The sequence below is a fragment of the Oreochromis niloticus genome, linkage group LG7 (assembly GCF_001858045.2).
Source record: "Oreochromis niloticus isolate F11D_XX linkage group LG7, O_niloticus_UMD_NMBU, whole genome shotgun sequence".
Taxonomy (NCBI): Eukaryota; Metazoa; Chordata; class Actinopteri; order Cichliformes; family Cichlidae; genus Oreochromis; species Oreochromis niloticus.
The window spans coordinates 4,041,477-4,066,386 of NC_031972.2; the positions used below are offsets into that span (position 1 = coordinate 4,041,477).

The 24,910-nt window shown below is 42.1% G+C and overlaps 3 protein-coding genes, 1 long non-coding RNA gene and 3 other non-coding genes across 9 annotated transcripts in view; 5 read left to right on the forward strand and 2 right to left on the reverse strand.

Annotated features, from left to right (window-relative positions):
* Positions 1–264: 264 nt before the first annotated feature.
* On the reverse strand, positions 265–9,318 carry arpin (actin related protein 2/3 complex inhibitor). The gene is made up of 6 exons (XM_013265265.3): positions 8,968–9,318; positions 6,986–7,061; positions 6,635–6,767; positions 5,975–6,181; positions 3,835–3,995; positions 265–1,236 (listed from the first exon to the last, which is right to left on the reverse strand). Exons 1-6 carry the CDS (start codon positions 9,057–9,059, stop codon positions 1,228–1,230), a joined length of 678 nt encoding a protein of 225 aa, XP_013120719.1. The 5' UTR covers positions 9,060–9,318; the 3' UTR covers positions 265–1,227.
* A 213-nt stretch (positions 9,319–9,531) lies between these two features.
* On the forward strand, positions 9,532–11,801 carry LOC112847353 (uncharacterized). The gene is made up of 2 exons (XR_003220859.1): positions 9,532–9,575; positions 10,664–11,801. It is a non-coding gene; the product is annotated as an uncharacterized LOC112847353 (long non-coding RNA).
* fam169b (family with sequence similarity 169 member B) lies at positions 11,602–20,724 on the reverse strand. 3 transcript variants are annotated; one of them, XM_003439549.5, is made up of 9 exons: positions 20,532–20,724; positions 19,507–19,637; positions 18,894–18,996; positions 18,725–18,810; positions 17,442–17,592; positions 16,727–16,909; positions 14,374–14,499; positions 14,188–14,258; positions 11,602–12,198 (listed from the first exon to the last, which is right to left on the reverse strand). In XM_003439549.5, the coding sequence occupies exons 2-9, from the start codon at positions 19,630–19,632 to the stop codon at positions 11,833–11,835; spliced, it is 1,212 nt and encodes a 403-aa protein (XP_003439597.1). In that variant the 5' UTR covers positions 19,633–19,637; positions 20,532–20,724; the 3' UTR covers positions 11,602–11,832. The 3 variants fall into 3 exon arrangements, with proteins under 3 accessions (XP_003439597.1, XP_005449328.1, XP_005449329.1); XM_005449271.4 differs by lacking the exon at positions 17,442–17,592 and having other exon boundaries at positions 18,667–18,810; positions 20,532–20,722; XM_005449272.4 differs by lacking the exons at positions 17,442–17,592; positions 18,725–18,810 and having other exon boundaries at positions 20,532–20,719.
* Positions 20,725–22,664: 1,940 nt separating this feature from the next.
* The window catches only part of ldhd (lactate dehydrogenase D), a 34,828-nt gene continuing 32,582 nt past the window's right edge, over positions 22,665–24,910 (forward strand). Inside the window, exon 1 of the mRNA XM_013265573.3 lies at positions 22,665–22,840. Within this exon, the coding sequence (XP_013121027.1) occupies positions 22,748–22,840 (93 nt within the window). The 5' untranslated portion in view covers positions 22,665–22,747. The remainder of the gene's footprint in view (positions 22,841–24,910) is intronic.
* Positions 23,320–23,390, forward strand: trnag-gcc (transfer RNA glycine (anticodon GCC)). The gene has a single exon. It is a non-coding gene; the product is annotated as a tRNA-Gly (tRNA).
* Positions 24,156–24,226, forward strand: trnag-gcc (transfer RNA glycine (anticodon GCC)). The gene has a single exon. It is a non-coding gene; the product is annotated as a tRNA-Gly (tRNA).
* On the forward strand, positions 24,476–24,546 carry trnag-gcc (transfer RNA glycine (anticodon GCC)). Its single transcript has one exon. It is a non-coding gene; the product is annotated as a tRNA-Gly (tRNA).

Consider the following 24,910-nt stretch of genomic DNA (forward strand, 5'->3'; position numbering starts at 1 on the left):
CACAGTAAAACTTAAATTTGCTGAAATCCCAGTTTTAGATCCCCACGTTAAAATTTGACACAAAAACAAAGCGCAATCATCATTCAACACACATCCATTATTTTTATTCAAAGCACACACTCATATTGCCCTTTCGCTCAACCACAATGGAGTATTAGAGGCACATTAAGAAAAAAAGAAATTAGCGTTCATTTTGAGATTAAAGTCAAAATTTGTAGATTAAACTAAAAATACTAGTTTGAGAATAAAGTCGAAATGTGAAGATTACAATTGTTGTTTAAAGCCAAACAACTGCCACGACTCCTGCAACCTCTACAAAATGCCTCGTGTAGACGATTTAGTGAAACAACTCGATCAGCTGTCTCATCGTGATACGACATCCATCTTTATTGCATAGTCATCGGTATCCTTGCATGCGTCCGCTGCCAGCCATCGGTTTCTGTTTGTTTTTTAACTTCCGATCAGCTGCAGATTTCTGCACCATCTCATCAGTGTTTTATAATTATCACCACTCCGTGTTTATGAGCTAAAAGAGAAATAACTTAACGCAAGACATTTTTAATTTCCACATTTCTTTCCTTTATTCTCAAAATATTATTTTAACTTTAATCTCAAAATTTTGTTTTTATACTTAAATTGATCAATCATATTTTTTTTCTTAATGTGGCCCTAATAAGTCCTTGTACTCAGAGCCAAAAACCACTTAAAAAACAAGAACCAGTTGAGGAAACAGGTTTGCAATTTGAGGGCTCTCCAGTTGTGTACCATACTGCATATTTATTTAGAAAAACAAAATGCTCAAGCTTGTGCTCTTTAATACTACACACTAGCTGCACTTTAATATAACAGATGGTTGCAAACATGATGTCTATAAAAGTCATAAAGGTTAAACAAAAATTATTTGTAAAAATCGTCACATGAATGCCACTTTTTCCTCAGTTAAAATTAGAATAAGAATTTGTGATATTACAAACTTCATTACTACCATGAATTCTTTGCAGGCCTCCATATTCAAAAACATGAACATGCAGGTTGACTTATGTAAATGTGATGAAGCATACAAGAAGAGAAGAGCACAGTTTCCAAGACAGCGAGTCCCATACTGTAGAGGTGACGCAAGGTTTCCAGCCCTACGGCAACATATGTAAGATATAATAGTCGAAGTCCAATCCATGCTGGAGACTGGATCGGGGCCCTGAGTTCAGACTGGTGGGAAACACAGTTTTCTCAATCATCCTGTGGATAAAACAAAGCAGGGGCAGTGAGTGCTTTCTGGTTTCTGTTTGTCTAAAACTTCACCTGTTCTAAACAACAGCTGCAGAAGGTTTTTGCTGTCCATTTCACGCCAGGCCAAATCATAGCTCGTTTCCCAGATCACACTATAAAAAGGTGGAGTTCCCCCACCCTGATAGCTTGTGCAGCTTACTGTATTTTTCTCACTTCCTTAAATAACCGATGTCATGAGTCCACAAAGCAAAGTTCTTGCAGGAAATCCTCACACAAAATCCTTGCTCTCCAGGTCTTTTATACGTCTCATAAATTTTAGCAGGAAATATTGTTTGAAACCTTTAATCAAAGTCTGAGGCAGTAAAGAGGATTTACACGGGTCATGTTGAGCAACAGCCTGTCTGATTCTGTTTGTACTAAAAAATAAAAAGTAGTAAAAAGTACTAAAAGAAGGAAGTGAAGAAGCTAAATATGGATCTGATGTAAAGGGGAAAACCTGTTCTATCATTAAAGAGCTCGTTAACAAGGGTGGTCTTAACGTCCACCAGGTCACCGGTGACCCGTTAACAACCTGTTTTTAACTCTAATTTCAAAAATCAAAATAAACCCTGACCCTCGTGTCTGACATGTCAACAACGAGCAAAGTAACTGCTGAGATATATCGACCATATGTGCTGAAAGCCAGCCTATTAATACTCGCTTTCCACCAGTGCAGTGCTAAAAGCTGGCTACAGCCAGCGACACAAAATTAAGGGACTCAGAGTTCAAACCGCTGACATCAGTGGCGATGGGAGAGGCAACCGCAAGAGAGGAACCCTTCGGATTCTTTCCGACATAACTTAGTTCTCATGGAAATTGCTTTAACTTTTTCAGCGTAACACTGAGTAACATGTGGGTCTAAAACCTGCTGAGCTGTTGACTGCTCCTCAACAGTTACTGAAACACAGCTAGCTTTGATTCAGAGGCTAGTGGAGCTTCTGTCATGTTGAAGCCGGTGATCCAGCTGCTATGAGGCTGCCAGTGGAAACTCAGGGGCTGGCCAGATTTCTTTCTTCTCACATATTCATTCAGAACGGCGCCTACCTCAGGTCTACCTCAACAACTCTATGGATATCTAGACATCTGCAACAGAGTCATGGGTTACTGGTTTGTAACAATCTGAAGTTAATTACTAAAGACAGAGAGCTGGACAACATCTTGAATCTTGATCAGATACACATGCAAACAGCGTTCATTCAAAGTCCAGTTGTGACACCTGTTGGCAGCGATACAAACTGCATTTTGCTATCTGCACACACTTTAGTACAATAGATTCAAAAGGCATTACCCACTGATTAGGCCAGTCTAAGGACACTAGTGACACTTCAAAGTTGGATGCAGTGAGTCCAGGGAGGATGAGAATCAGATCTTTCCAGCCTCTCAGTTTTGACCACAAGCAGCAGCTAAAGTCTATGTAGCTCTGATGCACAGAGACCTGTCAAACCTCCAAACAGTCTTGTTTTTTCCCTTACATCCCTCGTCTGTGATGGCCTTCGATAACTACATCAATATTCAATTCAATTTTATTTATACAGCGCCAAATCACAACAACAGTCACCTCAAGGTGCTTTTTTATTTTAAGGTAGACCCTACAATAACACATACAGAGAAAAACCAACAGTCATATGACCCCCTATGAGCAAGTACTTTGGCGACAGTGGGAAGGAAAAACTCCCTTTTAACAGGAAGAAGGTGTGTAATCAATGCACTATGATGTCTAAGAATATACAGTATTCATCTGTGAATGCATCATCTGACCTGTAATTTCCAGCTAATTTCCTATAATTTAGTTAAAAATCAGCTTGTATTTGGCTGTAAAATATCTCATAAATTCATACACATACATTACAAACAGAGGAAAATGAGCCACGCTTCGCATTTTATTTGAAAGTAACTCGACCTTTTTGTCACAAGAACTTTCTTCCAGTAATTAAGAAGTAAGTAAATTGGATAAATCATAAAAAGCGTGTAGCACCTTAACTTCCCTGGGAAGTTTGTGCAGTGGAAAAATGGCTTATTTTACACGGTGGGCTGTGGAATTAGGCAGAAGTATGTTTGTTAGTGTAACTGCTGCACGGTTGAAATTTTTAATAACGTTGGTATTTGTGAGCATGATATCATTTCCACTGCAGCTGAAAAAAATGATTGTTTGAGGAAAGCCACAAAGCTCAGCCTTAGCTGCATTCCAGCCAGACCAGCTCCTAATGCTCGCCAGTATCAGCTCACGGCTCACCTCATGGCCTGGGTAATTTTCATACAGGGCAATCCATTTAAGCTACCTCAGCCTTCCTACAGTGGCTGCACATCTGCAATCAACTTTACAACGTACCCCCGCTCCTCCTCTCATGTTGTCTCCGACTCCATGTCATGCCTGTTGTCAGAGATACCTGATCTGCTCTTGTGAGGGGTTTCGCGGCTGCTCTTTATTTTGAGTTAGTTTTCAGGAAATTAAAAGAAACTCTTTCAGGAATTTGTAGGAAAAGGAAAAATAAATGACAAACCACGGATCTGGGCTACATCCCCGATATTATGCGAGTCATTTCATTTGTTTAGAGATCTGGTCCTCACCCATTCGTCCTCCTCTGCTCCCTCGCCTCCTCCCGGCTTCTGAGTGCTGCTGGTGTCTGCTTTGTTGGCCATTATTTTGTCTGTCCATGAAGCTCCAGCCTTATCGTCTCCAGCAAAGTTACACTTGGTCACTGTGCCGCCATCAATTTTGGCCAAAGAGACTGGAATTTGAAGAAGGTAATGAAGTTATTTACGCATGACAGGAAACAAAGAAGTACGTAAGGTTTTTAAAGGCATTTATAAAACTTAAACAAAAGTGAGCTACCAACTTTGAATTCTACTCTTTAAGCTTTATCATCTCTGTAAGGATATGCCAACTTGATTATTAACTGTTCACTGACTTTGATACAGAAGAAATCTGAAAAATCTGAGAAAGTTTTCAAAACTTTGAATGTCAGATTCATGCTCTACACAGAATTAAGAAGCCAACATAAAACAAGATGGAGACATCTTATAATAAATGCCCAAATATCCATCACATCTGAATAAATCCAGGTTAAGAAATGCGAAAAACCAAAGGACAGGTATTGGATATCAGTCTAAACTATCCTCTCTCCTCACGAGGACAAACTTTGGAAAGAGACCAGAGAAACAGAATTCAAGTTTAATTTCATTCCCTCCCCGCAGCTACTGAGGTCAGGGCAGGGACTAGACTTGATCAGCTGGGAAGACCACGAAACACAACGGCAGACTTTAGATCAGCAGCTTTAAACCTAAAGGTTAACCAACATTCACAGTCTTAAGGATTCTTTACATTTGACATACAGGGTGTCTCCAGGTACAATTAACTGAAACATCATGTGAAATTTTGGACTAAACTTGCCATGGAAGTAGACAAAAGCAGAAATATACTTATTTAACCAAGTGAACGCATGCATGCCACTTCAAAATGAACAGTAAAGTAAAATGAAAGAATTTGGTTCGGCTTAAAAACTCCAACTGTGTTAACTTAACTGATAAAGATAGACAAAGGCAGACAGCCTTGACCCAAACCTTCTGGCCATAGGCTGCGAGAACATGTGGTTTTTGGCTTTGCTCTCCCAAGTCTTGGCAATCAGGGAAGAAAAAATAATAATCACATAAAAACTAGAGCTATTCCAAAATAAACCAATTTCTCTTTCTGCAGAACATACAGGCTGATGTAGCATTAACCCGATGTTCATTTTTGTCCTAAACGATGTCCCATCGTCCCAGTTTTGAAACACATGGAGCATGTTGCTTTGTATTTCCAGGCACCAGTTTCAACAAGTATTATTCTTTTTTCTTCTAACCATTTCTTTAAGCTAGTAAGCAAGCTGGTGGAAATCTGAATCAAATTAAAGACTGTGAAGCTTTAAAGCAGGGGTCCCCACTCCCAGTCCACGAAGGCCGGTGTCCCTGCAGGTTTTAGATGTGTCCTTGATCCAACACAGCTGATTTAAATGGATAAATTACCTTCTCAACATGTCCTGAAGTTCTCCAGAGGCCTGGTAATGAACTAATCATGTGATTCAGGTGTGTTGGCCCAGGGTGAGATCTAAAACCTGCAGGGACACCGGCCCTCGCAGACTGGGATTGGGGACCCCTGCTCTAAAGTGTCTTTTATATTATTTCACCTGCCTTTAAAGAAGGATTAGATACACAGAGAATAAGGTCTCAAAGCATGTGATGACAAAGGAAGACAAACCCTGAACCTTTAAAGCATGCTTTTCACATCCACACAATGTCTGCAGTTCATCAGTGACAGAACAAAGTTTACTAAAGCATACCACAGAAGGTGTAAATCAGAAGCTACCCCTTCTCCCTAAAAGCTCAAAGGCAGAGTCCTGTTTTACAACTCCAGATGCAGATTCCTGTGTACTGATAAAGAAAGTTCATATACAAGTCAGATAATAGTTACACAAACAAAGAAGACGACTGCTTATAAGCAGCTTTAGGTGTAGACAATTAAAAAATATGATTCTTTTGTATTAACTTGTATTTTTTTACTACACTGACTAGCAGTTTACAGCATAAACAGACCCTTTGCTGGGTCAATGTCACCAAACTCAAACCTAACCCTAACCGCAGACGGTGTACATGGATGTTAAGATTTTAGGCAGGACAATTCACAGAAAGGCTCTACAGGCAAGTAAATAACAAACATCAAGTTCAGACTCACATACGAAAGGACTGTTTCCTCTAGTCTTCAACCGTACATCCTGTCCTGTTTCCAGTTCCGTTTTTTCCATGTCTGCCTCTGGATACCAAAAGGCCCAGGTCCCAGCGGGCCGGTGCTTGTCAGTTATCTTCATTAGCTCGGCTTTGTTCACCGCGGCTGACAGCTGCTCCTCAGACAAACGGTCCGACTCCCCTTTAGCTTCCACCTCTGTGAAGACGGAAAACACAATGAAGCCAAGTAAATGAAGGGAATTAAGAGCTCTGCACCCACGAGGCTTTTTCTTGTTACATATCAGTGGCGTATTTAAGGAAACAGAGCTAGCATTAGCATGCAATCATCTCAGCTTGCCTTCCTGTAAAAGTCACTGCATGCAGCTGGTGAATATGAATTTCATCGTTATTAGTTTTACCAGGATTGGATTGTAGGACAGGGTTAGACTTTTCAGGTTTGCATGCTGCACTACTGGTCTGTTCTACTTCAGACCTCAACAAAAAATGCATTTATTACATCTCATCAATCAGATTGAGGAACTGAACTGCAGCTAGTTCTCGTCATACAAATAAATGGAGATTTCTAGAGTTTGCACCTGACCGCACCTCATATCTTCCTCGGCCTATTCTGACACTGCAGAGCCAGCAGATCCAAATCCAGTGTACTCACTGTAGGAGGACATGAGGAAACCAGTGTTGACCTTTTTGGTGTCACTGAAGTTTGGCTCCACTTCCTTTCCATTGGCATCAAACTTCCGCTGATGGATGCGGCTCGGTTGGATGTACAGCACGTAGAAACGTACCTGAGAGTGACAGAAGGATGAATAAATACCTTCCACTGTACAGTGGTTCTCAGCTTTACTTATTTCTGCTTATTATCACCGATGCCTGCTCCTCGAACAGTGACCTGAAAACCCTCACACTCTTTTTATGATCATTTGCATCTACTGAAAAGAAATGAGAAGGTGTCATGCTGGGCTCTTATAACCGAGTGATACCCCAACTGGTTTTATTACTGTACCTTTTGATTGTTGCTGTCAGTGATTGCATGTCTGGAAACATCGAGCAGCTTCCCTTCTAAAAGCACTCCGGGGCCACTGTGTAGAAAAACAATAATGAGTATCTAAATGTGTACTGGTGAAATAAAGTGCTGTTTTATTGGGATTGAGTGCTGAATGGGGACTCAGTTAAACGCAGAACTAGAACTGCAGGGAGGATGATTCATAGCACACATAAATCCTACAGAATAAAGGAATTCAAACATTTTTGGGAACAAACCAATGCAGTAAAAGTTCGACTGTGCTCTGAAACCCATACTCACCATTTCCATTTGCTTTAGTCACATAACAGTAGTTTTGTTACTGGATCTAGCAAAGACTACGAACTGGCAGTTCGTCCACACACTGTGATCAAAGTTACATCACTTTACATCCAGCCAGCAGCAGGCAAGCAAAATGAAGGAGAAGTCTTAGCTCAGCAGGTCTAAAATCCCTGAATTTTACCACATGTTAGCTGTTATATCAAAACCTCAGGGGATCAGTCTGCAAGCTTGCTGTAGGCAAACAATATGTGCAGTTCCCAATATTACATTTTCCCCCCCACTGGCCTCCTGCACCAGCAGTTTTACTGGCCTCATACTGTAATATCTACTCAGATTCATATAACTCTTTCCTAGTCTTACCAACTTACTGAGTTTAGAATGACAAAGGAATAGAGCCTGACTGATTACCAGTAGACTCATCCACTTCCTTCAAAGCGAAAATACTGTCAGCAAGAAGAAAAAATGGCTTCTTAGATAAAATAATAGTAACTGAAAAAAAAAACAGCAGCAGTTTTACTGGCCTCATACTGTAATATCTACTCAGATTCATATAACTCTTTCCTTGTCTTACCGACTTACTGAGTTTAGAATGACAAAGGAATAGAGGCTGACTGATTACCGGTAGACTCACCCACTTCCTTTAAAGTGAAAATACCGTCAGAAAGAAGAAAGAAGTTGAAGAAGAAAAAATGGCTTCTTAGATAAAATAATAATAACTGAAAAAAAAACAGCAGCAGTTTTTATAGAGAACATTTTATTGATGGATTCCCTGTTAGTTGTTATGTTAATAACATACTAACATATATTAACATGTTAATAACATACTAGAATTCCACGTGAAAGTTTCACTGAAGCACAAACTTCTTTGATGCTCGGTACCTAACATTAGAGCAAATTATATCCCAGATAATTACATCAAAATGCAGAAAAAGGCCCAAACGGGTTCAAGAGGTTCAGTCCAGTGACTCCAATTAGCCTGGTGGTGTTATAGACAGGCCCCACGGTCCGGGCTCATCCAAAAAAGACACGGTGACCCTCAGTTGAATTATTAGTTTCTTTCTAACTATAAGTAAAGAGAAGTTATACAGTTTTGTAATAAAAAAAAAATGTTAAACGTCTGAACTGATGTTAAGTCACTCCTGTATTAAACAGTGTTCAGCTTAGTGCATCTGCAACAGTTGTTGTTGCATGGCTGAAGTTGGAGTGCACCAGCCTTAGGACGTACCCTTCTTCTGCAGTCACTTATCAGGTGGTACGGCTAGCTTTAAAGCATGATTTTCCTTGAAAAATGCAAAACAAATAGAAAAGTGTTGAGGAGGTTCTGAGCTCACACTTGTGGCCCCAGCTGTTCTAGTGTGTGATGAGTTTGTTAATTCACTTCTGCACCTTGAGAAAATGCCTCGTGTTATTTCTACAATGTTGAACATGGGAGTCTATACTGTGTCAGCCTCTAGTGGCCACGACAGGAAGTGCAGCCAGGGCGCTCTGATACTGCTGGTAGTACATCCACCTACACTGCGCTGTGCTGCATATACCCGAGATAATTTCATTTTTAAAAGTATGTTTTGAACAGTGTAAAACTCACAGATCTGCTCTCTGGGAACACTGAGGGATTTATTGGCGGAGTCTGGTGCTGCCCCCTCACAGGGGAAGCACTGTGGCGTGTGAAAGCGAGCACATACCTTTCAAACGCAGAGGGACACCACGCACGGTCAAACTTTTCACTGTGGACCGGCTTGTTCTGCAGAGACGTGTTGTGATAAATGCGACTCATCTTTCATAAAATCGTAACTTTTCCCTTCCCTCAGATTTTTCCTTTTTCCGGACTTCCTGTTCGTCCCTGAGTGAGAGGTGCGCTCGGTTGTATACACAGCAGACGCCGGCGTGTAATAGCGCAGAAGAGAATGCGTGCGCTGAGAGTGGACGGACAGCCCGGACTCCTCTTATTTATGCAGAATTTGCCTGCAGTTCACCTAGGGGGCGCAAGATGGTCCTCATTGAACAGCAGTGAAAGTAGCGCAAGTACATGTAGTTTGTTTTCTTTTTCATTACTAACTGACATCTCCTGGACAGACAACATCTCAGCGGTCGTCAAGAAGGCCCAACAGCGGCTGCACTTCCTGAGAGCAGTGTTGCCAACTCCTCAGTAAGGAAAATCGCTATTGGCTGTCCTAAAAGTCGCTAGAAGTCGCTAAATGACGTCATCACCTAATTTGCATAATTGGTCACGCTAATATAATTGTAACCTATGTTGTTGGAGAGAGAAATAACATCATGGAAGAGACATAAAGTGAGTAAAAAACGTCCTAAATGCATTTAGAGTTTATTTAGAACTACAAATTAAATTTCTTTTAGCAATTATTGTTTTTTTAATGTCACAATTCCAACCCTGCTCCTTTACCCGGGCTTGGACCGGCAAAAGTGACCCAAAATAGGCACTCTGGTGGAGTTACTTTGTGTGTGTGTGTTTATAAGTAGTTTTAAACCTTGTGATCCACAAAACAGCATAAGAGTAAAAGAAGAACTGACTGCGTTACAGCACCCGCTGCTTGTTGAGAGTAAAAGTCGCTAGGGGGTCTGAAAACTCGCTAAATATAGCGACAAAGTCGCTAAGTTGGCAACACTGCCTGAGAGTCCTCAGGAAGTACAAGCTGAACTCCAACCTGCTGCTGACCTTCTACCGCTCGTCCATTGAGTGCCTGCTAACCTACTGCATCACATAATGGTACGGCAGCTGCATTAAGGCGGATAGAGTGAGGCTTCAGAGTGTAGTCAAGACAGCACAAAAGATCATCGGCTGCCCTCTCCCCTCCCTGATGGACATTTATTCCTCCCGCTGCCTCAGCAGAGCAGCAAACATTATCAAGGACAGCTCCCACCCTGGTTTTAACCTGTTCAGCCTGCTTCCCTCAGGGAACCGCTACAGGTGCATCAGCACAAAGCACCACAGACTCAAAAACAGTTTCTTCCCTAAAGCCATAACCACCCTGAACTCACACATGCACCGATAACACAGCCCCCCCGCCCCCCAATTTTTTCTTCCCTTTTCCTCTATGAACCACCACTGTGCAATACCAAATTCTATGCGCAATAACCCAACTGTATGCACGTAACACTATTTATTACATATTACTTTTTTAAAACCGGCTTGTATATTTGTACATTTTATATATATTTTTTTTTCCCTCTGTTAATACTGTCCATATGTATATAGTGCTGCAGAACTGTACCCCCCCCAGCATGTTTGCACTGAGTAGGAGATGCTCTGTATCTCATTGTACAACTGTATAGTGATAATAAAGGCATTCTATTCTATTCTATTAGGAGCTAATTAGTATTCTTAATGTTTGTTAAAGTTGTTTCTCGTGTGCTTTTTAGTGAGGGGATCGTGTCAAAGCCATCCACTGAGAGATACCAGTATCTGAGCAGGGACTCAAACCAGCAACCTGCAGGTACAGCTAGTATTTTCAGGTGTCCACACACGCAGCAAGTCCAGATTTACGCTTTATTTCTACACGAAAACCTTTTACAAATATCTGCTGATTATTGTCAGAACTGTTGATTTTACACATTAAATGCGAGCATTGTGCAAACTGTTGCGCCATTTCTGAACAATAGCTACAAAGTTAACAAAGACTCAGGGGTTTGTACTCTCATTCCAGCACATTCATTCTTAGGAGGTGAAAGGAAAACTTGCACTCATAATCCAACAAGAATACAAACACACATAGATTTTATTTAATCCCACTCTGGGGGGAAATTCACTTGTTACACCAGCACGAGGGAAAGGAACAAAAAGTGAATTAGAGATATATTCAAAAAATAAAAAGGAAGAAAAAACCCAATGTGAACAGTGTACAAAAAAACCCCCAAAATACTATGTATATAGATGCTTGCTATATACAGTAAAATACACCAAGATTTTTTCTTTTTATATGCACCTAAAGTGCAGTGGGGGAGATGATAATACATCTGTAGTTTTAAACCATTTTTCCTGTGTGGGCACATCAGGAGCAAGTCTGGGTTTGGGATACTTTGGCATGCAAGCTGGAGCAGTCAAGGATCAACCCACCAACCTTCCAGCTAGTCGATGGCTTGCTCTACCTCCTAATCCACAGCAAGCCCCAGAAGCTGTGGCTGTTTATGTGATGGATGACTTGTCCAAGGTGCAGAAAAAAATATATTGTAGCTCTCTATTGATTGATCCTGTGCATTAATAGTTAAGGATAATAATCTAAGGTCACCGTATGAACCCCAGCCTTTCATGTAAAATGGGTTAAAATGCAGTGCAGGTTGTACCCAAACGATGGAGAAAATTGCATATGCTATACTCTAATGTGCAATAATAATCATCCTTGTGTGGTTCCATGGTTCTTATTTAGCACAAACACTATAAAGTAGCCACACAGAAACGCGATGCTACAAAGACACACGAAAAGGTTTATTGTGCATATTTAGGTACATGCAGTCTGCTGTTCATTCAAAATTCACTTTGATTTGATGAAAAGAATACAAAGTCACCTAAATGAATGTGGATGTGGTTTCGGTTAAGTATCCGAACATTCTCTGTGGGCTCTGCTGCTGAATGCAGTCTTTGTGTGTACATGTTTCAACTCACTTCTGGCTCGTTTGGGAATTTTCTGCATGTCCTCTGGTTCCTCTCTGTGGTGCTTTGTAGATTTGGAAGCCTTGGATTTCAAAGCCTGTGCTGTGTTTAGGAGCTGGGTGGGAGGTCCAGATTTCACATGGATAGTTTGGGCTGCAAGGCTACATCCTGTTCCAGGGAGCTCGCTGCTCAGGGACCATCTTCCTTGGCTTGGCTCACACGATTTAAATTGCTGTTCAGCAGAGTCCAACACCACTGCAGTGTTTACACCAGGGCTTCCCAGTGTGCCCAGGTCCAGTATACAAGTCTGCATGGAGATAAACAGAAGTGGATAAATTATTGCTGCTTACACAAAATAGCTACAGGAGACATAAAAAACTACAAAGAGTCACAACATGAGAACAAAAATCCACAAAAGGCCCTCTGAAGTGGGTGAGATACATTCTCGGGGGGCATGAACATCAATACAAAATTTCATGAAAGCATTTTCTGTGCCACAATTTGATGTGTGGTTTACATATCCTCCAAAGTGTGAAGCTTATGGTGTGAACCTCCTACTGCTGGTAGCCAAACTCTCGCTCTTTTATTGACATATATGCTGGTCTCTATAAAGTTACATTGTAAGAGAAGATAAAATAGATAGCAGGACTCTCATATGGACTTCTTATAATGCCAGAGAACAATAATGTCATCTCACAGCATATGGTAGGATTATTAGGAGAAAAATAGCATTTATTCCTAGAGCAAGAGCATGGTATGATATCATCTCGAAGAATCATACGTGGCCCTGATTGTCAGTACAACATATCATAAAATCATTTTCTGAGCCATGAGCTGGTGGCTTGTTTGACGTTTAAGATCTCAAATGTGCCAAAAGAGATGCAGAGCTTTTAGCCGGCAAGCATCTGGCCCTGTAGCAGTGACAGGACGTGGCATTGGTGGTTCAGTGGTAGATGCAGGAGACGTGGTCCAATTCCCGGCCAATGCGCTGCTACTTTTTAACAGAATCAGGTAATGGAAAAAAGTGTGCAAATTTACACACTCAGCCGTGCTGGAACTCATTACACTGCACTGTGTTGAACATGCCAGTTCTTGATACATGTAATCTCAAAGCATATTACATATTTAGGTCAAGAGCTGACAGACAAAAAGGTGAAAACCCACAAGTCTGCGTCTGGTTTCACATTGCTTAAAGTCTGAAGGGCTAGGATTAGTCACTCTGCTTTCACACTGCCACCAAGTGATTCAGTGTGATTCTCTTCACTGGGATTTGCACATAAATCAGTTTCAGATCAATCCAATAAAGCACTGAAAGCTTTGAATAATAATAATCTTGATTTAATCTCAGTACAGTCGATGACATTCATCCTCTGGTGACCGTGAATGTAGAAAAGTTAGAGGCTTGTTTTCACATCCTCTTCTGTTTAAAGCAGTAGGTCTGAGAGCGGTCCCAAAAATAACTGTGCTTCCGTTGTTAAAGCCAGGCGCACTATTTTAGCCTTCTAGTAAGGCTCAGTGGTAGAACAAAACGCCTCACAGTATTGTGAGGTGAAACCCAACAATTCCTCCTTGAGCAAGAACATGTAGCACCTAAATCTAAACGTGAGGCCATACAGGTCATAACAAGACCAAAATCAATCATAAAGTCAATCATGACGCTAAGCACCCGATACACTAAACTGCAACAATTACAAAATCTCATGCAATCATTTTCTGAGTGTTCTGTTTTATGTTTTGTGTCCATGAGGGTCTGCTTGGATCCTCGTTGGGCAGAGAGACGTAAATTTGTCATCAGAGACTCGTTCATGGAGACATTAAAATGCACAAACTATGCAAGCACCTTCAGGTGGACTCCATGGAAGTGTAACAGGAATGACTACGAGTCCCAGATGTCTGCAGCTGTCGCCACACCAGAATATTATTCTGGTCATACCAAATCAGTAGGGGGTCACCATTGCTGCAAATTACAACTTTCCTCAGGGAAACTGATTAGACATTAAGATCTCTTTAGCAAAAGTAGAATAGTCAGTTAAATCCAGTAAATTCACTATTAATAAAACTATAAAATATCAAACTAAGCCTTAATGCCTTACTTTCATCCATTCATTTTCAAAACTATAAACCTCAGAGGCGCCTCGAACAGCCATCAACTGAAATTAAGGTTTTCAATGAAAACGTCGGCTTCAACAAGCTCTTGTTATAACCATGAATGTAAAGTGTGTGACGAATAGTTGTTTCAGTCAAAGTTTGCTGAAGATGTTTTTCAGTGTAATCTTGGAGAAACTGACATTCTTACCTTGTGAAAGGAGTCCTTGAGTGTATTTCTCTGTGTTTCTCCTGATATTGGGCTGCTCTCCTTATCAGTACCTAAAAGACGTGAGTCAGACATGGACACGTGACGTCTTCAAGACATTCCTATGTTAGCAATTCAATGTAAATCTGAAAATATTCTTAAACCCATAAAAAACAAACCGATGTTTACCGAGGCAGTAGCGTCCGAGCTGAATGTTAAGCCAGATGTTTCGTCGTTGAGTCCAGCCCCCTGGAGCTTCCACCTCGTACAGGCGCTCTCGATACTGCTGGTGCTTCTGCAGGAACCTTTTGAACACTGAACACACAAACACATGTTGTGTTTTCTTGTATTTCTGTTGAAGCAAGGATACGTCTGAGTGATTATATGAGTAGATAATGAGGCTGAATGCGCTTAGAAATCCAAGAAAGCATTTTGGCCTGCGGATTTTTTCTTTGCAACCTACAGGAACCATGTTTTTAAGGCTTCGCCACGGGATGGAGGCTTTGCCCTGTGGTCTACTTTGGGTATAAAATAATTTAATGTTCTGTATACTAAGGGCATTTTCTCTTCCTTTGAACAACTTGAACAACGAAACCCACTTTTTTGGGTACCCACAGGTCTGTAGCTTTATTCGAGTGATGACACCTCATTTCCCTCTCAACCTTTAACCCCACTCATTGAGACTCTTTTGTGTCCACGCCCAAACAAAAACGGTGCCGTTTCATGCAGCTATGAAGAATCCTTTCTCTCTGGAGTGGCCCACCGTTAACTATTCAGTCGCTTTGGGAGCAGGACCTGGGTAAGGAAATCACCCAGATGCTACCCTGATGCTGATCCTGTCTGTGATAGATGCGAACAAGCCCACGACTCACTGATGTTGTGGTCCTGTCCCTGCCCTACTAGAGGTACTTCAGGAGCACTTAGATCTAAGTGTGTCGGTCTTTGCTGTGACACCTGTGTCTGATTTTGCTCCAGTGGAATTCACCCTCCTCTCTCTGAGGCCTGGATTACAGGTGTCCTTTTTTTAGCAATGTGGAAACAGTAAAACATACTCTATGTGGGTCAACGGCAACATTGCTGAATTCATGGAAGTCCTTTTTCAACAATGTAGAAACAGTGCAGTTCTGTGATATACCACTGTGAATCTGGCTGCCTCTATTTTATTGTACTCCATTCTATGCTACTCTACTGCTTTTATTTTCTTCTTTTAGTCATGAGGTACTCTATTATTATTCTATTTTATCTACCGAAGATAATCTTGAGTTGCTGTGGATATCCCGTACTGTCTCCACTCTGTGGTTTGCCGTAGGGACCGCGTTTATGACAGGGTTAGGTTTCTTTTACATTTATAGCCACAAAGTCACTTTGACCGGCACTTTTGGGCACAGCTAAGTCTTTTTTTGTCTTTTTCACATGCTGTGGTATCACTCTGTTGTTGTACTGTAATTTGTTGTGATTCTGAAAAATAAAAAGAGTTTGGGGAAAAAAGGAATAAAAGAAAGCAGCAAAAGTCTGGGAAACAACGCTTTGCACACGATGCGCTTTGGACAAATGTTCTATATCATCTTAATCTGGCACTTTAAAGGAGATCTGTGTAACCTTGTAAAAACCATTGTCATTAATCAGTGAAATGAAGCAATTAATGAGTCTTCCCATGAGTGTTCAGGCTCTCTCTCCTTCAAAAATGACGTTTTGGTCAGATTCAAGTGTTCCTTAAGTGTTCTTTCCAGCGCCTGACAATATCTTTAGTTCTGGTCAGCAGTTTTTATCCCTGACCGAGCCTGAGCCCAGCCCTGCTTTCCTTTCCCGAGCTGCCGAACGGCTTGCCAGAACTTTCATGAGGCCAGCTAAAAAATTGGTTCTCCATGGCCTCCTCAAACTTTTCCAAACCCAAGTTTCTGCTTCTGTAACTGCTGAAGCTGCAAAACTTCAGCAAAACTCTTTGGTACCAATCGGCTGTTTCAGGCAACCTCTGAGCCAACCAAGCCGGGAAAGCCGTTCAGACTCCACATCCACAACCACTGCTGGGACCCAAGAGACACACAACAGTTATGTGCCTCCCTACGCTTTAATATGGTGATTGTTACAGTCACCCGTGCCGAGCACCGAGGTCTAATAACAAAAACAGTTGTGTATCCTGACACCTGCCGGGCACGTCTCACCAGGAGACACTCTGGGAAAAGCAACGACAAAAAACTTCAAATGAAACACCCATTGGTTGACCAAATGCCTGAATTTAGATGAGCGAGTAAATTACCAAGTTCACCTCTGTTTCCAGTTACAGTCAGTGTCATCTTGGATTTCTGTGTGTTTCACTTGGGAAATGCATTTAAAATTCAAAACAACTATTCGATTTTTTGTGTCATGGCGTACAGGTGTGTGATCAGCTTTTAAATATAACTAAATCATTAGTGTGTGAGTCTACTGAACATTTCTATTGAACAAAGAAAACATGCAGTTCCTTGACCAAATACAGCAAACCATCTGACAGAGACATAAAGAAACAAGTGAACAAACAGGTCAAAGAAGGACCCGAGCTCACCTGCAGCCATGCTGGGGGATAATGGAGAGCTGACTCCCAGAAACTCCTCCGTAGAGAACGAGGAGCAGAAATCCTCCAGCATCTGAAGGCCGAAGCCTCTCCTCCTGCAGCACCTCCTCACCAGCACAGTGTCCAGAACAGGCAGCAGGTAACAGCAGCTGCTCCAGCCGTCACACAGACTCCCTGAAACAGCAGAGGGGGAACATGGATTGCATTTAAGAGGTGGATGTAGCTTCCAGGTCTAAAAAGTGAATTCAGTGTAACTCTTTCAAATAGAAGGACAACAGAGGGTATGATTTATCCATAGAAAGCGATTAGTGAAGCTTCAAAGTGAACACCTTCCTTATAGTCATGTTGCTGTGATTAGTTAGGCCTGGATGTGATCAGATAATTGAGGAATTGCTCGGTCCTGGAAGACCACCTGATGCACACAAATTCACATCCAACTCGTCTATCTCATATAAGATATTTTAGATCATCCACACTTGCTGCACATCTGCAGGCCACTTTGGAGCCCGCCTCCACCCATTTCCTAATTTCAAGCTGTTTCTGAATTAAAGTTTCAATCCAACTCAAGCCAGTCTTCTGCCCTTAACTTTGCAACTTTCTTCACATTTGTCCAAACTCCTGCTGGACATACACAAACAAATCGCCTGCAGATGTGTATGTTCACTGATATCCTGTTTGCCAATCCTTCTCATCCTCCTCCGCCCACCTTTGTGCTTCACGGTGTAAAAGCCAACCGCCTGGTTGTCTTTCCACAGCACTTTGCAGCTCTCTTTGGGAGGATGTAGGGAGAACAGTGAAGGTCTCTCCATTATCTGACTGAGCAGAAACACAATCACCCTCTCCATAACAGACTGCACCTGTGGACAACATGCAGAAGTTTCCACACAGTCGGCTCTGGTAGATTAACGATTCAGCAAATCTTTATTTAGAAATTGATAGAAAAGACTCTATGTTAAACTGGCTTTTGAATTTGGACACCTGAAGCCTGTAAAACTATGACAAGCTTCAAAAGCCAGTTTAACATAGATTCATGAAGTTGACCTATTATTCATTTTCCAGCTTCACACTCTACCGCACAGCTTGGTTGTATTTATCTTTGTGAGAAAAATAAAACAATATTTATATTAGCTGAGTACTTCAGTTCTCCAAAATATGTCTTAAGACTTGAAAAAAAAGAAGGCAACTTGACTTCTTTAAGTTTGTTAAGACATTTCACCTCGAATTCAAGAGGCTTCTTCAGTTCTAAAAACAAATAGTGGACAGTGTCAGGTATTTTATCCTTAATGGGGGCTGTCCCCTTTAAAGGTGGTCCTGAGGATTGTTGACCACTATTTTTATCATGCAAGTCGCCACAAGCCCACCTGAAGCAAGGTCTGAGTGGGTGTTGAATCACCTGGGAAGGGGAGATAGATGACCTATTTCACTCCTCTCTTAAACCCTGTCTTCTCGGTCCAAACTGTGAACACTGGCATCCTCAAAAGAGTGACCTTTGACCTTTGGTTACAGATATACAGCTGAGTCTTGTCCCGTCGAGGTGGCTCTTCTATGTTGTGCCATGTGATGAAGCAGTTTTTGTATTGCTGAGTCTGAAGTACACTGAGATGACGTCGTTGGAAAAAATTCTCCTGAGTTTCTCCCACAAACCTGCTGCATAAGCTGCTACCAACTACACCTACAATACAATCTTGAGACGATTCTTGATTGATTCTTGTCATGACACACGTGGTCAGCAGTGGGTCAACGACCTGCTGGACAACACTCTGCAATCTCTCTGCTTTTCTTTCACTTTAAAGATGAAATCAGACTCCAAACCAGGGGCATCTGAAGCTAAACTATTAGCTAAGTATTTGAAACAGAATGAAGGAGTAATAAATAGAAAGGGAATTAACAAACTGAATGAGTAGACTGATTTATTCTCTCACTGTTCACACCTGTGTACGAGCGATGAAGTGACATAGCGTCTAGACAAATGTACTTTAGCACAGTTACCGACACCAAACCACTTCTGGATTTGCTTGACGTTCGCAAGACGTCATCCAAAAGCCACCACTTCCCGTGCAGGTATAGGCCAACCACTGGAAGGTAACATCAGAGCAGAGAGCGTCAGTCTGTGTCTGAGGCTGGAACATCTCACAGAGCAACGTGCTGAGCTCCGAACCTTGTGTTTGATCATCCGGAGGGTGCAGTGCCAGCACTACACAGGCAGGCTGGCCATCCTCAAACAGCTGCAGCTGGCTCACATTTGTTGCTGTTATTGCCACCTGAGCAGACAGGAAGATAACATCAAGCCAAATGCTGTAAGGTGGTAAAAACACTTCCACCATAGTCCCTGTTCGAGGGTCACAGTAACCACACAGAGAGTTAATTCAGGGCATCTGCACGCCAAAACGAGTTAAGTTTAATGCTTTAAAAGATCTGCTGTGTATTCAATACCAAAACGTATACATGATTAGGTGTCATTACATTCAACTCTGTTTTATTTATATAGTTTTATTAAAGTTTTGAGAAAATAACTTGAAATGTAGACGATAAAGTTACATTTTGAGTTATTAGGAGAACACAGTTAATGGATAGTATGGATGCTAAAAGATTTTAGGCTCTTGATTTAAAAATGTGAAGCTCTTTATGGTTAGCTGAGATTTTTCTAGATTTTACTGTAGACTGAATAAACAAATCAGTGTGAATAACTGCAAACTTAATTTCATTTACAGCAGACCTTGAAGAATATATCATTTGCAATAATAATCAGTCATTCAAATGTGGTTAGGTACCTTTGAGGTCTGCGATGACTGAAACCACTCATTATCACAGGGGCTGGACTCCAGAGAGGACATGTACTGTTCAGATGCAGATGTCAGGTCAGTGTGATCCACAGCTGGCAGGTCTACAGGGTACATGGCCTCTTGGAGAGGATACAGATGTTTAAGGTGTACTTACGCATTTACACAAGATTAACAAAACGTGAGTCCTGACTTTATGGATCTGATTACATCAGTATTCTCTCGTGTACAATAACAAATGGTCCATTTTTCTAACACAGAACACTTGTCCGACCACCAGAATGTCTTTAAAACAGTTAAGCTTTCCTTTAACACTGCAAATACATGAGAGAATGAATTATGAGTCCTCACAAGCTGTCCGGTCCTCTTGGTAAAATCGGCACATAGGTTAATGCAACGGTCCCCAACCAAACGGCTTACGGACCGGTACTGGTTCGTAAGCCGTTTGGTACCGGGCAGCGAGAGTTGAGGCTCGGGTGTGAAATTTATGGTATTCAGGGTTTTTATCGTTATTTTTTATCATTAACTCGGTCTCCCTGGGTCTTTTCCCATGTGTTATGGAATACATTTTCTTGGGGTTTTTTTGGTACCGGTACTGGTTTTATTTTATTGTATTTATCTAAGACAACTTAAAGGCTGGTCCGTGAAAATATTGTTGGAATAAACCGGTCCGTGGCGCAAAAAAGGTTGGGGACCGCTGGGTTAATGCAGATTTCTGCTAAACAATCGGTTTACACAGCCAAATCAAACCAACTCATATCGGTGGATCTGAAGGAAACAAAATCAAAATGTAGCAGATAGCAACCCAAGAACTTTTTACTTCAATCGTTTCATAAAAAGGCTGCAAATGATCATAATGTGAGCTGCTTTTATCTGTTTTGAGGCGCTTTTCGAGTGCTGTAAACAGCTGTGTGAACCTTGAACTGCAACGCAAACAAAAACACGTCACGACAAAGGCTTCATAACAAACACGAACATGAATTTATTTAATTTCGTATTTAATTTCGTTAACTTACTTTCTATGGACGGGATGAGCCTTTATTGCTTATCAGCAACGTCCCTACAGTCCCGAAACGTAACTTTGATGAGCCGACTCAACCACCTTAACATCTCCTTTTCTTTGGCCCGGAGCGCCATCCGCTGGTCGCAAAGAGAGTTACAAAAATACACGCCATTGTTCGCGGTCTGACTTCACTAACCAATCACAGCAGAGCGTCCCTTCGGCGGTGTCCCTTTGGGCGATGTAATTTAGCACTGGCATGGAATACAGGCATGACGGGAAATGCGCGTTGACGGCTTCAGAATAAAAGAACACGCTTTACCAAGCAAGTACAAAAGGACAGTTTTTATTTAGCTCATGTTAAAATCTTGCAGTAACAGTCAATTTTCGCTGTCTGTTATTAATTTTTAACCTTTTATTGTTTGACACTTAGAAGATCCTTGAAAAAAAACTGACATTTTTTCCCTAACGACAAAAAACTTCCAAATTATGGCTGCAAAAATATTATATAGTAATATTTATTTTCCATTTTAAATGACTCAGTCTTTTAAAAATACTTCATCCTGAAATATACACATCTCATATTATATAGTTGGATGGTTAAAAAAAAAAAAAAAAAAAAATATATATAACACCCAGCACGCCCCTACGGGCGGTTTATCCTTCAAGCTCGGGTCCTCTACCAGAGGCCTGGGAGCTTGAGGGTCCTGCGCAGTATCTTGGCTGTTCCCAGGACTGCGCTCTTCTGGACAGAGATCTCCGATGTTGTTCCCGGGATCTGCTGGAGCCACTCGCCTAGCTTGGGAGTCACCGCACCTAGTGCTCCGATTACCACGGGGACCACCGTTACCTTCACCCTCCACATCCTCTCGAGCTCTTCTCTGAGCCCTTGGTATTTCTCCAGCTTCTCGTGTTCCTTCTTCCTGATATTGCTGTCATTCGGAACCGCTACATCGATCACTACAGCCGTCTTCTTCTGTTTGTCTACCACCACTATGTCCGGTTGGTTAGCCACCACCATTTTGTCCGTCTGCATCTGGAAGTCCCACAGGATCTTAGCTCGGTCATTCTCCATCACCCTTGGGGGCATCTCCCATTTTGACCTTGGGACTTCCAGGTTATACTCGGCACAGATGTTCCTGTACACTATGCCGGCCACTTGGTTATGGCGTTCCATGTATGCCTTGCCTGCTAGCATCTTGCACCCTGCTGTTATGTGCTGGATTGTCTCTGGGGCATCTTTACACAGCCTGCACCTGGGGTCTTGCCTGGTGTGATAGACCCCAGCCTCTATGGATCTTGTACTCAGAGCTTGTTCTTGTGCTGCCATGATTAGTGCCTCTGTGCTGTCTTTCAGTCCAGCTTTGTCCAGCCACTGGTAGGATTTCTGGATATCAGCCACCTCCTCTATCTGCCGGTGGTACATACCGTGCAGGGGCCTGTCCTTCCATGATGGTTCCTCGCCTTCCTCCTCTTTCTTGGGTTTCTGCTGCCTGAGGTATTCACTGAGCACACTGTCAGTTGGGGCCATCTTCGTGATGTATTCGTGGATGTTTCTTGTCTCATCCTGGACTGTGGTGCTGACACTCACCAGTCCTCGGCCCCCTTCCTTCCGCTTAGCGTACAACCTCAGGGTGCTAGACTTGGGGTGAAACCCTCCATGCATGGTCAGGAGCTTTCTTGTCTTGATGTCAGTGGCTTCTATCTCCTCCTTTGGCCAGCTTATTATCCCAGCCGGGTACCTGATCACAGGCAGGGCATAGGTGTTGATAGATCTTGTTCTTACCATTCAGCTGCAACCACTCCTCAGGACTTACCTGAGGAGTGGTTGCAGCTTTCCTAGCGGCCTCTTCATGGTTTCCATTTGCCTGTGGGATGCCCAGGTACTTGTAGCTGTCCTCTATGTCTGCAATGTTGCCTTCTGGTATATACATATATATATACATATATACTATGATGTTTACATAGCTATACTGTTTTCATTGTGGACCCCGGCCCCCAATATAAACCAAAAAAATCCAAAAAAACCATTCCAAGGAGTATATGATTATTATATTTTATCAGGAAAACGTCATTCTCAAACGATGAACACCCCACTAGAGAGTTGCTGAGAGTTTGTTTTATTTTGAAAACAGTTCCGGAAGCGGTGTGCTAGAAGTAGCTTTTATGTTGTCAGCGGCAGTCTGCGTTTGTGTTTCGCCGTCGGTGACCTGTCGGTGACATTTGCAAACAATGCTCCTCGGGCTGACTGGAGGGCGGCTGCTGCCGTCTCCTCGGCGCTGCCTCCTGCATTGTCGCCACATCAAATCTGCAGCCACCGCTGCGGTGAGTGCTATTTAACGTCCTTCATGTTGGTCGATTAACTTCAGTGCGTGTTGTGCACGAAATCACGTGCACAGCATGTCGGTACAACCTGCTAGCAAAGCATTAATTAACAAGGCTAATTATGAATAAGCATTAATTAATAGGGTTAATAAAGCACGAGGCCCTATACCACCGTGTACAAATGCTAATTATTATCTCCGCATATTAAACTTGAGTCAGCGAAACGTGTAAAAGTTTAGGCGACATTTTTTCAAAGGCTTTATATAAGTTAGCATACACTACAAGCGAACCCTAAAGTGCAGTAGCCGGCGACCCAGGAAAGATTTTTTTCCGATATGAAATATGAAATTATCACAACCTTCTGAGCTATTTAGAAAAAATATTGAGTCCAGAAAAACAAGCGACTTTACGAAGACAAGCTCAACACTTAGAATGTTTCACAGAATTTTTCTCGGTTGTGATTTTTCTTGCTAATGTACGCATTGGTGGTTCAGTGGTAGAATTCTCGCCTGCCACGCGGGAGGCCCGGGTTCGATTCCCGGCCAATGCATTGCTTCCTTTTTATTTGTCAGAGGCAACATAAAAATTATATCTTCACTTTCTCGAAGCAAATAAATATGAATAATTATGTGGACGTGTTCATAAAAGGTATGAATTCTTTAAGCCTGTTGTAGAATGCACAGCTTTAAAACCGTTTTTCTGTTCGCTGGAAATGTAACATTGATCTTTACCGTCTACTGAGTGTTAAAGTTCCCGGAAGGGGGCCGCAGTCGGTTCTTTTTTCGTTGTGCAAAAGTCTTTGCTGTGAGCATTGGTGGTTCAGTGGTAGAATTCTCGCCTGCCACGCCAGGCCTGGGTTCGATTCCCGGCCAATGCAGCCTAATTTTCTTCTTCTTTTCTTTGTGTCATGGTAGGTGTGCAAGTAGAGCAACTTTAAAATAAATGACACCATTTTTTTTTTCTGGCTGGCATCCTAAAAAAATCTTGCTCTTTGATTATTGTGACTTTCGTGACTCATCCAGTGGTGTCACTTCCAGCCAGTGGTAAACATGATAAAAGACCTCAGCTGCATCAGCAAACAGGGGGCTCTACCCCTTGCTGATCACCTTGTCAGACAAAAAGTGTTAAAGAGCCACATATTGTGGTCTTTCTGTATAGGGGGAGAGGCATCCCCCTGCACCGCTGTCAGCTTATCACCCAGCAGGATTAGCCTGATGGTGTTGAATGCACTGGAAAAATCAAAAAGCATAATGCTTAGTGCATGCCGGCTGGCCCAGAAACTGCTGCATTTCCTGTGCAAAAGTCACAGCAGCAAGCATTGGTGGTTCAGTGGTAGAATTCTCGCCTGCCACGCGGGAGGCCCGGGTTCGATTCCCGGCCAATGCAAGACTCAATTTTTTTTCTTCCATGTGTGTAGGTATTCATAGCAGCTATAAAATCTGTTGTTGAATGCCCACCTTTAAAACTGCTTCTCTACTTACTATAAAGGACTGAAAGCCAGTGTGATGACCATTGGATAGAATACAGGTTAAAGGCACTTTTGCATTTGCTTGCTTTTTGTGGCACAGAAATTAGGTCCATAAATTGTTATTGTTTGACTTACCTCTGTGTTCTGTGCAAAAGTCACAGTGTCAAGCATTGGTGGTTCAGTGGTAGAATTCTCGCCTGCCACGCGGGAGGCCCGGGTTCGATTCCCGGCCAATGCACTGCTCCCTTTTCATCCCCCTCTCTATTATGTATGTCTTGGCATTTAGACCGGCTATAAATTCTTTAACTCTCTTGTGGATAGCACACCTTAAATTCTACTTATCTGTTAGCCAGCAATCAAACATTGACAGATGCTGTACAGCTGGCTCATCTGCAGAACTGTAGGTGATTCCCCGCCCACAGTGTGTTTGCTTGACAGGTAACATCTTCCTGAACTTTGCTCAAAATGAGCCCACAGGCTGACAGTTTGCAGTTATTTGAGAATGTGCATGTTTTATTGATTGTAACATGGGAACATGTACAATCATACAGCTTGTTGGAGACACACCTATTGGGCCACAACAATGAAATACAGTGGGAACA

Coding starts and splice junctions, on each gene's coding strand:
- fam169b (XM_003439549.5), bottom strand. CDS start 19,632: ATGTACCCTGTAGACCTGCCAGCTGTGGATCACACTGACCTGACATCT. Junction 18,997..19,506: donor AGTCATCGCAGACCTCAAAG/GTACCTAACCAC, acceptor CTGTCTGCTCAG/GTGGCAATAACAGCAACAAA. Junction 18,811..18,893: donor TCCGGATGATCAAACACAAG/GTTCGGAGCTCA, acceptor GTTACCTTCCAG/TGGTTGGCCTATACCTGCAC.
- arpin (XM_013265265.3), bottom strand. CDS start 9,059: ATGAGTCGCATTTATCACAACACGTCTCTGCAGAACAAGCCGGTCCAC. Junction 7,062..8,967: donor TGTCCCTCTGCGTTTGAAAG/GTATGTGCTCGC, acceptor TTTTCTACACAG/TGGCCCCGGAGTGCTTTTAG. Junction 3,996..5,974: donor AGGAAACAGTCCTTTCGTAT/GTGAGTCTGAAC, acceptor TTCAAATTCCAG/TCTCTTTGGCCAAAATTGAT.